Consider the following 16,529-nt stretch of genomic DNA (forward strand, 5'->3'; position numbering starts at 1 on the left):
TCTTAAGACAAATAGATTAAAAATACAAATAGGTACCAAATGCTTTCTGTATATACAGAGAATTGCTTTTAAAAGTGCTTGCAGGAGTTCTCGTCGTGGCGCAGTGGTTAACGAATCCGACTAGGAACCATGAGGTTGAGGGTTCGGTCCCTGCCCTTGCTCAGCTGGTTAGGGATCCGGCGTTGCCGTGAGCTGTGGTGTAGGTTGCAGATGCGGCTCGGATCCTGCGTTGCTGTGGCTCTGGTGTAGGCCGGCGGTTACAGCTCCGATTCGACCCCTAGCCTGGGAACCTCCATATGCCGCGGGAGCGGCCCCACCCACCCCCCAAAAAATGGCAAAAAGACAAAAATAAATAAATAAATAAAAATAAAAAGTGCTTGCAAATTCTTAAAAATAGCTTACATATTTTCTTTAAAACCTGTCTTCTTTTTTGACAATTTGGTTTAAAAGGTTTTTTATGAACTAGGGTATAGAATTAAACCCTAACCTAATCCAAGTTCAAATTATCAAAAATTCCAAACTTCACAAGTATTAGCAGTAAGTTTTTCTGTGGAGAAGAAGAACAATTCTTCTTATAGTAACATTGCTACAGTTTTCAGGGACTGTACCACATTTTTTTTTTTTTTTTTTTTTTTTTTTTTTGTCTTTTTGCTATTCCTTGGGCCGATCCCGCGGCATATGGAGGTTCCCAGGCTAGGGGTCGAATCGGAGCTGTAGCCACCGGCCTACGCCAGAGCCACAGCAACGTGGGATCCCAGCCACGTCTGCAACCTACACCACAGCTCACGGCAACGCCGGATCGTTAACCCACTGAGCAAGGGCAGGGACCGAACCCGCAACCTCATGGTTTCTAGTCGGATTCGTTTACCACTGCACCACCACGGGAACTCCCTTTTTTTTTTTTTTTTTTTTTTTTTGAAAGAAAAGACAAATTAAGAAATCTCTCCAAAATGTCATAAGATTTATTATATCCATGTAAATTATCCTTAAATTTAATTTCTATTCACCTCTATGCTAAAAGACGGGCAAGTTTAGCATGAAAAATTTATATTTATCTCTGTCTGTCTGTCTATCTATCTATCTATCTATCTCAATGAAAAACTATTTAAATGAAAACTGGAGTCAGGCTATTGATAGATAAGATGGCAAAATAGAAATTTAATGAGGTCCTAGGCAGAAAAGAAGTCTCAAGGAACAAAGCCACCTTTATGGACTAAGTAGGGTCCCTCAAAATCCATTATGTTGGACTCGTAAGCCCCAATACGACTATATTTGAGGATAAGGTTTTTAAAGATGTAATTAAGTCAAAATGAGATCTTTAGTGTGGGCCGTAATCCAATATGACTAATGTTCTCAATAAGAGGAAGAAATTTGGACACAGTTACAGAGGGAAGACCGTATGAAGACACCAAAAACAGATAGCCATCTACAAATCAGAGAGAGGCCTCAGAAGAACACTTCTTCCCACTATGAAAAAAAAGTAATTATGTGAGGTAATGACAATATTAACCAAGCTTATTGTGGTAATCTTCTCACAATGCCTTTGTATATCAAACCATCATGTTGTACATCTTAAATTTACACAATGTTACATGTCAGTTATGTGGCAATAAAGCCAGGGAAAACATTAAAAAAGAAGAAGAAACTAGCCTGCTGACACGTCTACCCTTCAGAATTGTGAAAAAATTAATTTGTTATGTAAGCCACTCAGTCTGTGGAACTTTACTATGGCAGCCCAAACAAATTAATACAAACACTGTAGATAGATTCCTCATTCAAAAGGCTGGTCGATGTCCCACAATATAAGCATTCAAAACATTTTACTTAAAGGTAACTGTAGAGGCAATACAGACATAAACAGCCACATCATATGACCTTTTATAATGACAATGACCTTTGGGATTCCAACCCTGGTTACCTATTTCTTGCCACAAATATTCTAGAGGATACTTGGGTTCAATTAAAGAACTGCTACAAGCACTCTCTAGTTCATCACAAGGTGTCAAGGGAAAAGTCAAGGCATTTCCTATGAATGTGGTTTCTTTCTCATCTGTTGATGTTATTCAGATGCTTCATTAAGTATTTAATAAGACTAGTAGATATTTACCATTTGCTGCCATACTGGAAGTGGGAATTCATCTTTTCCACTGAAAAATGCTTAATGCATGTAATTATTATTACATATATTTTGAGTATGGCAGTTACTAAGCAATGTTCTAACATTACAGCATTCAGCAGTAACTCAAAGCACTATGTGCCATCTTCGAAGGGATTTCTCTGGCAAAAGATGGATTTGGGTCTATATTACTGCCCCTCAGCTATAAGAGGATCCAACATTGGGGTAAAAAGCAAAACTGCGTTCAGATAATACTTCGAGCATTTTACCAGAATGTTTCTCTTTCTACAGAGGAAATAAGTTCCCATAGTGCCTTATTTTCAGGTAACCCATATACCTCAGCTAAAAGATTCTTGTTTTTCACCAACAAGCCAGCAAGGTCAGGACGGACTGGGTCAGTTGCCCTTCTGTTGTATGCGAGTGTGTTCCTGCTGGGAACCACTTCAAGAGGTGGATCAAAACAAGCCTACAAAGAGAAATTTCATATTAATTAACTAAACATGTACCCTATAAATAAAAACTCACAAAATTTTAGCCCACACAAAAAGTAATTATCTCTAAATAGAAAATATTCATGTGGAGGGGACATCCTAAAAAATGAAACAGGTCTCAAAAAAATGTAACCTAAAAGGTTACCTTACATCTTTCTAAAAATTCTTACCTGGCAATTCATAACAGCAGCCATGAGTAAATACAGCACATCTAATAAACATAATTTCTGAGAGTACAGAAATTCAAGAAAACACACATAAAATGCCTGGAGAAATTTTAATTCACATCTAATAAAACCTTTATGGAACCTCAACTATTATAAGGTCATTGATGAAAGATTTACCAGTATTTGTGTTTTTTTTTTAATTACAAATGAATTCCTATACATTATATCATCGTGCAGATTGATTTTTTTTTTTTAATCTGATTTCGGGAGTTCCAATTGTGGCTGAACAGGTTAAGAATTCAATTAGTATCCATGAGGATGAGGGTTTGATCCTTGGCCTTGCTCAGTAAAGGATCTGGCATTGCCATAAGTTTCAGTGTAGGTCAGAGACATGGCTTGGATCTGGTGTTGCTGTGGCTATGGTGAAGGCCAGTAGCTGCAGCTCTGATTCATCCCCTAGCTTGGAAACTTCCATATGTCAGAGCTGTGCCCTAAGAATGGAAAAAAAAAAAAATCTGATTTCAACAAAGCAATATGAATTTCATGTTTTTTTCACACCTATACATAGGGTAAAAATCAGGGAGATTTACCCGTATTACAACATCTCCACCAATTGTCAAGAGAGTGTGAAATGTTCTCAATTTTTAGTAGCCTAACTGGTTAAGAACAAAGTTTATATGATTCAAGTGAAACCAAGAAAAATACATTAACTTAAATCTCTAAAAAGCGTATAAATGCATCACATGGTGTTTAATGCGTTAAAGGAACAAAATATATTTTTCTAAATTTATCAGGTTTTAGAATTTTATGCTTACCAAGATGCTAGGAATATAGACCTGCACAAGAGAATATAAAATAACTATGTTTAAATGTTTAGAAATCAAGAACTTTGAAAATACGACTAAGTCACAAGAGACCACAAAAAATAAACATATTGGAAAAGCAACCAAATAAGACTTTTAGAAATGAAAAGTGTCATAATTTTAATTTGAAAATCAAATGGATACATTAAAAAGCAAATTAGACCTAACTGAAGAGTGAGCAAAGCTAAATATGAAGGTAATTATCAAGCATATAGAAAAAAAGAAATGGTGAAAGAGTTTAAATGCAGAAAGAGGAGATCTCATCGTGGCTCAGGGGGTTAAGAACCTGACAAGTATCCAGGAGGACGCGGGTTTGATCCCTGGTCACTCTCAGTGGGTTAAGGATCTGGTGTTGCCGTGAGCTGTAGTATAGGTTGTAGATGCGGCTCAGTTCCCGGGTTGCTCTGGAAACAGCAGCTGCAGCTCTGATTTGACCCCTAGCCTGGGAACCTCCATATGCTGCAGGTGTGGCCCTAAAAAAGAAAAAAAATAAATAAATGCAGAAAGAATAAAATGAGGTCTATCATGTCTCTATTTGGAGTCCAATAAGTCTGTATTTTAGAGAATGGAGAAGAGGCATTATCTGAAGATATAATATTTGAGAATTTTAGAGAGTTGTTGAAAGATACCAATCTAAGTAATCTAGCAAATCCTAAGAAAAGTAAATAAAAAGAATTTCTTTACCAACACACTTATTTATGAAACTTCAGAACATTAACTAAAGAAACCTAAAAAGTGGATAATAGAAAGGACAGATAATTACAAAGAAATAGCAATTGGACTGGTGAGTGACTTCTCAACAGTAACAAAAGCTGGGAAAAAGCAAAATGATATCTGTAATGTACTAAGAAAAATATATAATATATTATCTGTCATTGAGTCTAAGAAGCACAAACTTTCACTTCTCTGCAACTGGGATGCATCTTAAAGTTGATGCCAATTAGTACCATGAATAGGTTAGATGAAAACATACTTTCAAATTTCAAAACAGTGGATAAAATAGTTATTCTCTGTAGTTTCCACTGTGGTGCAGTGGGTTAAGAATTCGACTACAGCAGCTCGGGTCACTGCGGAGGTGCAAGCTTGATCTCCGGTCCAGCAAAGTGAGTTAAAGGATCCAGCACTGCTGCAGCTGCAGCTCGTATTCCATCCCTGGCCTGGCAACTTCTGTATGCCATGGGTATGGCCAAGAAAAATAGTATTTCTTCAAATTAAGACATAAGGTAACTGCCACCTAGAATTTTATACTGAATTAAATGTTTTAAGATTAAGAGTAGGAGTTGCTGTCATGACACAGAAGAAACGAATCCAATTAGGAATCATGAGGTTTCGGGTTCGATCCCTGGCCTTGCTCAGTGGATTAAGGATCTGGGGTTACCGTGAGCTGTGGTGTACGTCACAGACGTGGTTTGGATATGGTGTTGCTGTGGCTGTGGTTGTGGCTGTGGCTGTGGCTGGCAGCTGTAGCTCCGATTGGACCCCTAGCCTGGGAACCTCCATATGCCACAGGTGTGGCCCTAAAAAGACAAAAGACCAAAAAAAAAAAAAAAAGATTATGAGTAAAATAAAAACATTTTAAACAAAAAGAATGAATTTGCCACCAAAAGAAAATTCTAAAGGATGCATTTCACATAGAAAAAAAATGAACTCACAAAGTCTGAGATACAAGAATAGTGAACAAAAACAATAGCAAAAATAATGTGGATATATTTATATAAGCATTAGTGAATTAATGAATTAATTAATTTTCTTTTTTGGCCACACCCATGGCACATGGAAGTTCCTGGGCCAGGGATCAAATCTGAGCTGGAGCTGAGACTTATGCCACAGCTGCGGCAATGCTGGATCCTTAAGCCACTGCACTGGACAGAGGACTGAACTCATGCCTCCCAGAGAGAAGCTGGATCATTAACCCGCTGTACTACAGCAGGAACTCCATACATAAGCATTAATTTAGCTAGTGTGATTCATGGAATTGAAAATATAAAGAACACAACCAATGCAGGACAAAATACAAATGCAGCATATACACTGAGAGGAGAAAAATAGTTTAAAGCACTATAAAATATTCAGATATCTCAAGATTTCATGTCACAGATTTCAGTTAACTTTGCCAAGTATATACATTAAAATAGCTAATATAACTACTAAAATAAGTCATTCAGCATATAACATATAAACTAGTAGAAAAGGAAAAAATGGAATGAGAAAAAAAGAAACAAATGCAACATAGAGAGTTCCCTGCTGAGTAGTTAGGACTCAGCACTTTCACATTTGTGGCTCAGATTCAATCCCAAGTCACATCAAGCTGCTGCACACCATGGCCAAAGGAAGAAAGAAAGAAAAAGAAATGCAACACAACAAACCCAAAACAGTTTTTGGCATGTTAGAAGGAGTGAAAAGGAAACAAAAATGAGACAAATAGAGTGCACATATGATGACAGAAATATACCCAGATAATCAGTAATATCAATAAATATGAGTTCCTGTTTCGGCTCAGTGGGTTAAGAGCCAGATATAGTGTCTGTGAGGATGCAAGTTTGATCCTTGGCCTTGCTCAGTGAGCTAAGAATCTGGCATTGCTGCAAACTACGGCATAAGTCACAGATGTGGTTCAGATCTGGTGTTGCTGTGGCTGTGGCTGTGGCCTCAGCTGCAGTTCCAATTCAACCACTAGCCTGGGAACTTCTATATGCCACAGGTGGGGCCATAAAAAGAAAAACTATATATATATGGACTAAACTTTGCAGTTAGAAGCAACAATTATCAATATTATTTTAAAAAGCAAAAAACTGAAAACAACCCACAAGTCAAATAAGAGATTAATGGATAAATAACTTATGGTATATTTATATAATAGGCTACTCCAAAACGATGGAAATTATTAAGTAATTGTACATAGATCAACATAAATCCTACGAAGCAAAAGCAGTAATGAAAAGACAGATGCAGTATAATTTCATAAAATAAACTTCTAAAAGAGATAAAATTAATATTTATTAAGGATACATACATGAGTGATAAAACTAGGAAGAGAAGCAAGAGAATGATTGACACAAAACTCAAAATATCTTCTATTTTGAAGTTTAGGTGGCAATAAAAGGATTCAGTTAGTAAGGGACACACAGGAAGCTTTTAAGATCCTGGCGGGTTTTATGAAACTAAGTGGTTGGTTCATAGATATTTATTTTACTACCTAATCTGTATGCATACATTTTAGAGTTCTTTTCTATGTATGATTTTTTTTTTTTTTTTTTTGCCACACTCGCAGCATGTGAAAGTTCTCGGTTCAGGGATTGAACCAGTGCCACAGCAGTGACAATCCCAGATCCTTTAACCACTAGGCCACCAAGGACCTCTATTATGTCATATTTTTAAAAATCCACACACAAAATTACAGATTTTAAAAGATGCATATAAAATCACACATCTTAAAAGATGCATATATATTCAAAGACATACATCAAACATATTAGACTGAGATGAGATAGAAATGGAGATGATGGAAAAAAAACAAAGCTAGAGGGGCCTTGCACAGAAAGATGATACTGTACCATGAAGTAAGCATGATTAAACTGACACTGTAAAACAAAAGAGCAAGTTGATTAAAATGTGCTAAATTAAATGTTTTACTTAGAATATCACAGTATCACTAAGATTTCAGATACCAATAATAAAAAGAAAAAAGCTATTATATTCAGTTAAGCTTTTAATTTATAAAAATAAGATCTATTCAACCTGCAATTAACTTTTGTAGACAAATTCATTCAAATATCACTTGAAAACTTTTCTTATTTCATACTTTAGAAAATATAAACAAGGAGGTATGCTGTATAAGGATACTCAGCTGCAGCTTGCTTATATAAGAAAAAATTAAAATGTATAAAAACCAATGTATTAATATGACTTGTAATGGAATTCTGCGCAGTAGTGTTTAAAATATGGGCATAACAAAAAAAATATGGACATATTACTATACATTTACTTCAAAATAATTACCTCTGAAAAGACAAAAAAAAAAGTTCCAGCGTGGTCCAATATACTTTCACATAGATTTGTAATGGCAGCTGCCCTAAATCCCTCATCTTTCAGCATCCCAGACCCTGGCTCACTTCCCATACAATCCAGTAAGACGACAAACACTCAGCAGCAGAGGCTCCAAGGCCTGTCCCAGTGCTAGGAGTGGCAAAGATTCTCACTGGTTGATGTCTGATTCTACTGTTAAATTTATTTGTTATCATTCATCCCCAGAGTGGAGAATGGGATCAGACATTGTAAAACCTTCAATTTTATAAGTGAAGGTTGCTTTTCTTCTTTTTATGGCTGCACCCATAGCATATGGAAGTTTCTGGGCCAGGGACTGAATTTGAGCTATAACTGCGAACTACACCACAGCTGTAGCAACGCTGGATTCTTTAACCCACCGTGCTGGGTGAGAGATTGAATCCACACCTCCATAGCTACCCAAGCTGCTACAGTCAGGTTCTTAACCCACTGCACCACAGCAGGGACTCCTCAAGTTTTATTTCTTAAAAGAACAAGTGAAACAAATTTGGAGAGAAATGTCAAATTTAAATCTGTGTGGTAGGTATGTGGTATTATATTAGTCTGTATTTTTCTGCATATTAAATACAAAAACTAAAATGTACAAATATAATCCAACTGAATTTTTTTTATTTAAAAAAATTTTTTTGGCCATTCCAACAGCATGTAGAAGTTCCGAGGCCAGGGATCAAATCCATGCCACAACAGCAATCCAGGCTGCTGCAGTGACTATGACAGATCCTTAAGCCATCGCACCACAAAGAAACTCCCAACTGACTTTTCCTTTTTTTTGCTTTTTAGGGCCATACCTGCAGCATATGGAAGTTCCCAAGCTAGGTGTTGAATTAGAGCTACAGCTGCCCGCCTACACCACAGCCACAGCAACTGCCAGATCCGAATCATGTCTGTGACCTACACCACAGCTCATGGCAACACCAGATCCTTAACCCACTGAGCAAGGCCAGGGGTCAAACGTGAATCTTCATGGATACTAGTTGGGTTCGTACCCACAGAGCCACAGCTCTCCCAACTGACTTTTTAAATCACAAAATATAAGGACACTATAAGAGGACAAGAGAAATTTTATGGTGCTGTGTTATAATTCAGTTTGGATTTTAATATATATTGGTTCCAAAGAAAACATAAAATAGTAAACTTACTTGTTGCAAACTCAAGCTTTTCTTCAATAATTGATTTAAAATAAATTTTATAGGAGTTTCCATCATGGTTCAGCGGAAACAAATCTGACTAGTATCCATGAAGACTCAAGTTCAATCCCTGGCCTCACTCACTGGGTTAAGGATCTGGCATTGCCATGAGCTGTGGAGTAGGCCAGCATTTACAGCTCTGATTAGACCCCTAGCCTGGGAAGCTCCATATGCCACGGGTGCAGCCCTAAAAAAAGACCCAAAAAAAGTGTTTATAGCTAAATGAAGACATGTTTAAAATAAGATTATAATTACTTTATTAATACAAACTTTATAATTTTATAACCTACAACATTTATTTTTATGGTGTTATATTTTGTGAAAAATCGCAAAATAATTTTTTAGATTCCTAGAGGGATTTATGATCATTTATGTACTTGAAAGGAGTTAAAGATTGTCCTACACTGTCCTTTTGGACTGTATCATTTTTATTTCTTTTTCCCATCTTTATAGAGATATAATTGAAAATGAAAATTATATATATAAAGTGTGTGACAATGTTTTGATATATGTATACATTGTAAAATAATCTTCACAATCAAGATAATATATCCATCACTTCACACAGTTACCATTTTTTCTTTTTTTGTGATATGAACAGTTAAGATCTACCCTCTTAACAAGTTTCAAATATTCGGTAAATATTGTAAACTACAGTCACACTGGTGAATATTAGATCTCCAGAACTTATTCATCTTGCATACCTAAAACTTTGTACCCTTCCCTTTGACCAACATCGTCCCATTTTTCTCTTCCCTCCGCTTCTGTAAGTTTGACTGTTTTAGATTTTTACATATAAGTGAAATCATGTAGTATTTGTCTGTCTCTGTCTGGCTTATTTCACTTACTATAATGTCCTCCAGGTTCATCTATGTTGTTAAAGACAGCAGGATTTCCTTCTTTTTAAAGGCTAATATTCTATTCTATATATATATGTATATATAGAATATTATATTATATATATACATACACATGTATCACATTTTCTTTTTCCATTCATCAGTTGATTTATTTACTTTGGGGCATGCCTGCAGCTTGTGGAATTTCCCAGGCCAGGGATCAAACTCATACCACAGCAGTGACCCATGACACTGCAGTGACAACACTAGATCCTCAACCCACTGTGCCATAAGGGAACTCTTGACTTACTTACTTTTAATATAATACATTTCCTTTCCTAGCAAAGAAACTAGGCTGGTCAGTATCATTTAAAGCCAAGTGGGGGAGTTCCCGTCGTGGCTCAGTGGTTAACGAATCCGACTAGGAACCATGAGGTTGCGGGTTCGGTCCCTGCCCTTGCTCAGTGGGTTAACAATCCGGCATTGCCGTGAGCTGTGGTGTAGGTTGCAGACGTGGCTCGGATCCCGCATTGCTGTGGCTCTAGCGTAGGCCGGTGGCTCCAGCTCCAATTCGACCCCTAGCCTGGGAACCTCCATATGCCATAGGAGCGGCCCAAAGAAATAGCAAAAAGACAAAAAAATAAAAATAAAAATAAAAAAATAAAGCCAAGTGGGAAGGAAATAAACCATTACCCTAAGCCTCCATCCTGACTCCCAGCTCAGACTTCATCTCCTAGGAGCTACAAGCTAAAGACTAGGTGGATCTGTTTAGTGGTCTTAAAAATATCAGTGGAAGGGACAGGATCTAATCAAAGAAGGTATTTAATTTCCATAAAGAGTTTCATTAGGGTCTGGCCCTAATAAAACAAGGCTGTATACCAAGGGGGTAATATGGTACAATAGAAATGTGATGGGAATCAGACAAGTGGCCTCTCTCCAGTGTTCAGTTTCCTAATTTGCAAAATGATGGGGTTGGATCAAAATAATTCAGAGGCCTGTTGCAGACTATTTTTATATTGTTTCAGAACCACCAAAAAAGGCAAAAATAAGTAAAATCCACTTTGAAGTTTCATTAAATTCAGATGTTTCACTGCTCCTTGTTCTAGAGTTGAGATAGGGATTGAAAGAAGTGAGAGATCATTTGACCTTACAGCTTACATTATTCTTTACCAAAGGGTGCTAGCACAAGCAAGTGGGAAAATAGAAATGAACTCTCCTAAGCTCGCACTTGTGCAAGAGATTGTTTTACTTCTTCCTCCTGAGAATGGGGAAAAAAGTATATGCCAGAGTACAACTCACCTTTGGGCTATTTTTCTGAGATGTGTGAGCTGACAGATGTCTGACTTCCGATGGCTTTGCCTTGTGGGGCCCTTTGCTTTGGCCAGCAGCAAGCCTTCCTTGATTTGAGTTGTTTAAGAACTGGAGAGGGCCTGACATGCTGGAGATAAAAGAGCATGAAACAGATCTAGTAATGGTGAACCAAGGGTATTCCAAGGGGAGTCTGCATAGAGTGGTCAGGAAGAGATGCTGAGGTCTGCCCAGTGTCAACAACAATGCCTTTGGGAAGGTTCCATTTTAGATACTTACAGTTTAGCCATACCTTAGAAAGAGCTGCCCACTGAACCTGTTGCTTGGAGACAAGGCAGATCTAGTTTATAAAGATAGCATCAAAACATTATGTAAACTATAACTGGTTGAAACAGCCTGCTGATAGACATACATGCACTTATAATATCATATTTACATGCTATTTGTGAATCATATCTTTAGATGCCTGACTTGAAAATTTCTTTCATTTTCAATTTCTAAATCTATCAGAAATGCTTACTATATACCTCAAGATTCAGCCAGAAGATAAATTCTAAAATGAGTTAATAATATAGCATGTGATAGCTCAGAGTGCTCTTTCTGTCCCAGAGGAACAATAAATATAATCTCACATTACAATTTTTAAAAATTAAATTTCCCAAGAACTCAATACTGCCTTAAATACATTTTCCCCACCCAATTCAATTCCATATATTACCTTTCTTTTCCAGAATGAAGATAGAAGAAATAGAGGATGGACATCTTACAAATTAATGCCTATATGTTTTATTAAGCGATAAGATAAAGATTTCTTAAGATCAGAGAATGTATTTAGGGGGAAAATAAGTGGCATTTAAAAACTATGGACTTCCCGTCGTGGCGCAGTGGTTAACGAATCCAAATAGGAACCATGAGGTTGTGGGTTCGGTCCCTGCCCTTGCTCAGCTGGTTAGGGATCCGGCGTTGCCGTGAGCTGTGGTGTAGGTTGCAGACACGGCTTGGATCCTGCGTTGCTGTGGCTCTGGCGTAGGCTGGTGGCTGCAGCTCCGATTCAACCCCTAGCCTGGGAACCTCCATATGCCGCGGGAGCGGCCCAAGAAATAGCAAAAATAAAAATAAAAAATAAAAACTGTGCACTGGTGGAGCTGCACAAAAATAAGGAATGTGTTTCCTTTGCAGGTGGTCTTCCAGAATATAGAACAATCCCAGAATAAGAGAACTTTTTATAAGAGAAGAAAGAAAAAATCTGGAGGGTGTGATCTGAAGAACATGGAGCAGAAAGTATGAAGACTTGGTTTTCATTCTAGATTCATTCTAGATTTATTGATATTGAAGACAATTATTAAGGAACAAATATCTCGAATGAAATTTTAGTCTTTCCTCATTTTAATTTTTCGATACTTAAAATCATTACTACATCAATTCTTTTTGTAAGAACCATTATTTTTATTATATAATAAAAATATAATAGGAGTCTCAAGTAAAAAACAAATAAAATATAGCAAAATAAGAGCCTTAAAGAACTACTACTTAAGTTTTGGTGAATCGAAAAGGGAGAGTAAACTGCTCCTCAGTCCTGGAGCAAGAATGATAGTGGAGACAAAGGTCTTTTTAAGAATTTTATCCTCTACTTCTATTTCCTTAACATTTTATGAATCTTATGCTCTATTAAAAACAACTTCTGAGTTTTATTCATATTGCCTCTAAGAAACAGGCAAAAATATATTGTGGTCCAAAAATATATCCCCAGAAGCATAAACTGATCCTACAGTATCTCAAGTACCACCTCCTTCTTTGATTTATATAAAGTTAGGGTAATCGCTCCCTCCTAATTCTTTTGTGAGTGTGTGTGTCTTTTTTTTTTTTTAGGGCCACGCCCACAGCACATGGAGGTTCCCAGGCTAGGGGTCTAATCCAAGCCTTAGCTGCCAGCCTACGCTCAGCCACAGCAGTTCCAGGTCTGAGCCGCATCTGCAACCTACACCACAGCTCATGGCTTAACCCACTGAGCGAGGCCAGGGGTTGAACCTGCGTCCTCATGGATACTAGTCAGATTCATGTCCACTGAGCCACAATGGGAATTCCATTCTCTCCTCCTAATTCTTATAGATGTAAGATCTATACTTTTCTTTTGATTGTTATTTCACTCGATATTGTATTACGTAAAAATCTTACCTCTCCTACTACATCAAAGGTTTATTAAAAAAGTGCATTCTATTTCTGTTTTATATCTTATCATCCCACACTAGGCACAAAAAATACAGACTGGGAGTTCCCGTCGTGGCGCAGTGGTTAACGAATCCGACTAGGAACCATGAGGTTGTGGGTTCGGTCCCTGCCCTTGCTCAGTGGGTTAAGGATCCAGTGTTGCCCTGAGCTGTGGTGTAGGTTGCAGACGCAGCTTGGATCCCGCGTTGCTGTGGCTCTAGAGTAGGCTGGTGGCTACGGCTCCGATTCAACCCCTAGCCTGGGAACCTCCATATGCCGCAGGAGTGGCCCAAGAAACAGCAAAAAGACAAAAAAAAATACAGACTGAACAACTAAAGAACCCAATAGAGGGGGAAAAAAACTTTAAATAGAACAACTTTCTAATAAATAGAAAGTTAACTTATATGGGTGATAGTACTGTTTTCCCAAATTTACCTTACACAAATATAATAAAAAATATAATAGGAGTACAAAGTAAAAAATAGACAAAATATAGCAATACGACACAATTATTCTGTGACTTTAGGTTTGTACATAATACTCACATTAGAAAGATATAGCATGCTATGCTTCATTCAGTGGAAAGTAAAAGCCATACATTTTTATCATATCAGGCACAAGAGAAAATTCCAAATCCAAGATCAGTTCCTTGAAGAAACCTGAATTATCCAATATGAATGGCTGCCCAGCACAATTATCAAAAGAATGTTTGCACATCAAAGCAGCTGTTGCTAGGTGAACGCATCACAGAGGTCCAGGGAAGGGTAAAGAGACCTCCTAAAGTGATGAAGTAAGGCCTATGGGTCTTTATTTCCCTAATTAATGATGTGAAAACAAAGTGGCTTCATCAAGCAGGAGTGAACTTAGAAACTCTTAGGAAAGTGATCTCACTGAAAGTAAATATTCTAACAAATGTGAAACTCATATTTGGGGGTTTTCTTTTGTGAAATTCTTGGAATAGTTCTAATTTTTGTATTTCAGTATCTATCCTTACCATGGGAGAAGTACTTTGACAGGAGAAAAATACTGATTCCATCTCATATTCCTAAAGCAAAAGATGATTTGTCTGAAAAACTAGTATTCTAATGCTAAAAAACATGACTCTATTATGTATTCTTTTTTTTTTTTTTTTTTTTTTTTTTTTACAGCTGCATCTGCAGCATATGGAAGTTCCCAGGTTAGAATTCAAATCAGCTGCAGTTGCCAGCCTACGCTACAGCCGCAGCAATTCTGGATTGGAGCGGCCAACTGAGACCCATGCCGCGGCTTGCAACAAGGCTGGATCCCTAAGCCACTGAGCCAGGCCAGGGATCAAACCTGCACCCTCACAGATACTATGCCAGGTTCTTAACGTGCTGAGCCATACCAGGAACTCCTATGATGTATTGTCAGTACCAGAATCACTAGAATCATACTTCAAATATCACCTAATCTAGTGGCTTTCAACCCTGCCCACCCAATAGATTCTCAAAGACAACTTAAAAAAATACTGATACCCTGGAAGTTCCCGTGTGGAGCAGCAAGTTAAAGATCCAGCATTGCTACAGCTGTTGTCCAGGCCACAACAGCAGTGCAGTTTCAATCCCTGCCCTGGAAATTTCCATACGCTGCTGATGTAGTCAAAAAAAGGAAAAAAAAAATTACTGATACCCTGACATCTACCCCAAGTTCTGACTGAATTGGTCTACAGTGCAGTGTAAGCATACATATTTTTTAAAAGTTACACAGGTAATTCTAGCTTCACTTTAGGGTTTAGAACAACTGTCCCATTTATATCTGATAAAAATGAGGCAGTGATAAAATAAGTGGTAGTCATAGGAATAAGAATAACAGCTAATAATTAAAGCAGGAAAATAATTTTTTTCCTCTAAAACTAGATTTTAAAATTACATCCCCAAGCAGCAGAAGCACAAATATGAATAAGACAGGAAATTTCTTATGAAGCATAAGTTCTGGTGGGAAAACAAAAAGGTAGTAAATAAGTATAAATAAAATCACTTTAGTAGTGATAAATACTGTGAATAAAATAGGCTAATATGATAGCAGTGAGAATGTGAGGACCAATTTTTGATAATGTAATCAAAGAAGGCCTGTTTTGGCTATATTAACACAAACATATGTATTTTATTGGATAAGCTAACTTTATCATTTAACAATGTGTGAAAGCTATCTTATAGTAGATCTATAGATATATACCATTGTTCCTTTAACAACTTCAGCCATCCTGATGGAGATTTTGTTTTTTACTATTGAAACTGATGTTGTGAGGAACAGTTTTATACATACATCTTTGTGTATATGTGTAATTATTACTCTAGAATAAATTCCTAGAAGTGGAATTATAAGATCAAAGAAAGCACATATTTAAGGTTTTGATAGGTACTATCTAAGAACCCTCAAAATTTTTGTAAAAATGGAATTTCTGCAGAAAGGATACACAGTTTTTCAAGCAATTGTCAGTAACTGCATTTGTATAAAAATATTTTAGCTTTCTAGTCTCTGTGAAATGATCAGTTCTCAGTCTTTGACCAATCTGTGATATATTTGACAGAATTAGTTACCTCTTTTCCTCTGAAACACTTTTTTCACTTGTTTTCTAAGGCTGCTTGCTCTCCAGGTTTTTCTCATAACACATTGGACTCTTCAATTTCCTTCCTGGTTCCTCTTCATCTCCTTGGATTCTAAACATTGAAGTGTCCTACCCATCAATCTTCTGTCTTTTCTCTAAGCTCATTCCCTTCATGGGCTTCCATCTAAGCTCATGGGTTTAAATATTGTATCTCATTTATATGAATATCACTTGGACATGTGGATGTCCAAGAGGCATTTAAAACACTTAAAACCTTATTTCAACTGCATTATTTTCAATAATGCAACACCATCTTTTCAGCTGTTCAAGCTAAATCCCTGGTTGTTTTTTTTTCCTTATGCCATTTCTCTCTACATTTAGTTTTCTGCTCAACTCAGGTTGCTCAGCACCTATCTGAAACAACACTCTCCTGCCTCCCACCATCATTCCATCCTCTCAGTTTGCCTATTTTTAAAAAAAATAGTATGTTTCAAATTAAAGTACACATTTCTTTAGTTAATCTCTGACTCTCCTACCAGAATATTGGCAGAGGGCAGTAATTTCTTGGTTCACCATGGTATCTCTAGCACCTAGAGTAGGGTATTTTGATGTTGACACAGCAGCCATTCAATAATTATTTGCTCGAATGAATGAACTGTACAGGTCACACATAGATATTGTTGTTGAAAACCAGGTTGGTAAAATGTAAAAGGCAA

At 37.1% G+C, this 16,529-nt stretch overlaps 1 protein-coding gene across 2 annotated transcripts in view; it reads right to left on the bottom strand.

Moving 5' to 3' along the window:
• LOC100522152 (uncharacterized) overlaps positions 1-13,985 on the bottom strand; it is a 51,563-nt gene extending 37,578 nt beyond the window's left edge. Inside the window, exons 1-4 of one of the 2 annotated variants that reach the window (XM_084969475.1) lie at positions 13,790-13,985; positions 11,316-11,376; positions 11,028-11,166; positions 2,454-2,582 (exon numbers count right to left, since the gene is read on the bottom strand). In XM_084969475.1, coding sequence (XP_084825601.1) covers positions 2,454-2,582; positions 11,028-11,166; positions 11,316-11,326 — 279 coding nt within the window. In that variant the 5' untranslated portion in view covers positions 11,327-11,376; positions 13,790-13,985. The remainder of the gene's footprint in view (positions 1-2,453; positions 2,583-11,027; positions 11,167-11,315; positions 11,377-13,789) is intronic. The other variant, XM_084969476.1, reaches the window with a different exon arrangement.
• Positions 13,986-16,529: the final 2,544 nt, after the last annotated feature.

This window comes from Sus scrofa, chromosome 7 (genome assembly GCF_054392235.1).
Source record: "Sus scrofa isolate SSC_HxYL_T2T_F1_AM1 chromosome 7, Sscrofa_HxYL_maternal_Yorkshire_Landrace_v2.0, whole genome shotgun sequence".
Lineage (NCBI taxonomy): Eukaryota > Metazoa > Chordata > Mammalia > Artiodactyla > Suidae > Sus > Sus scrofa.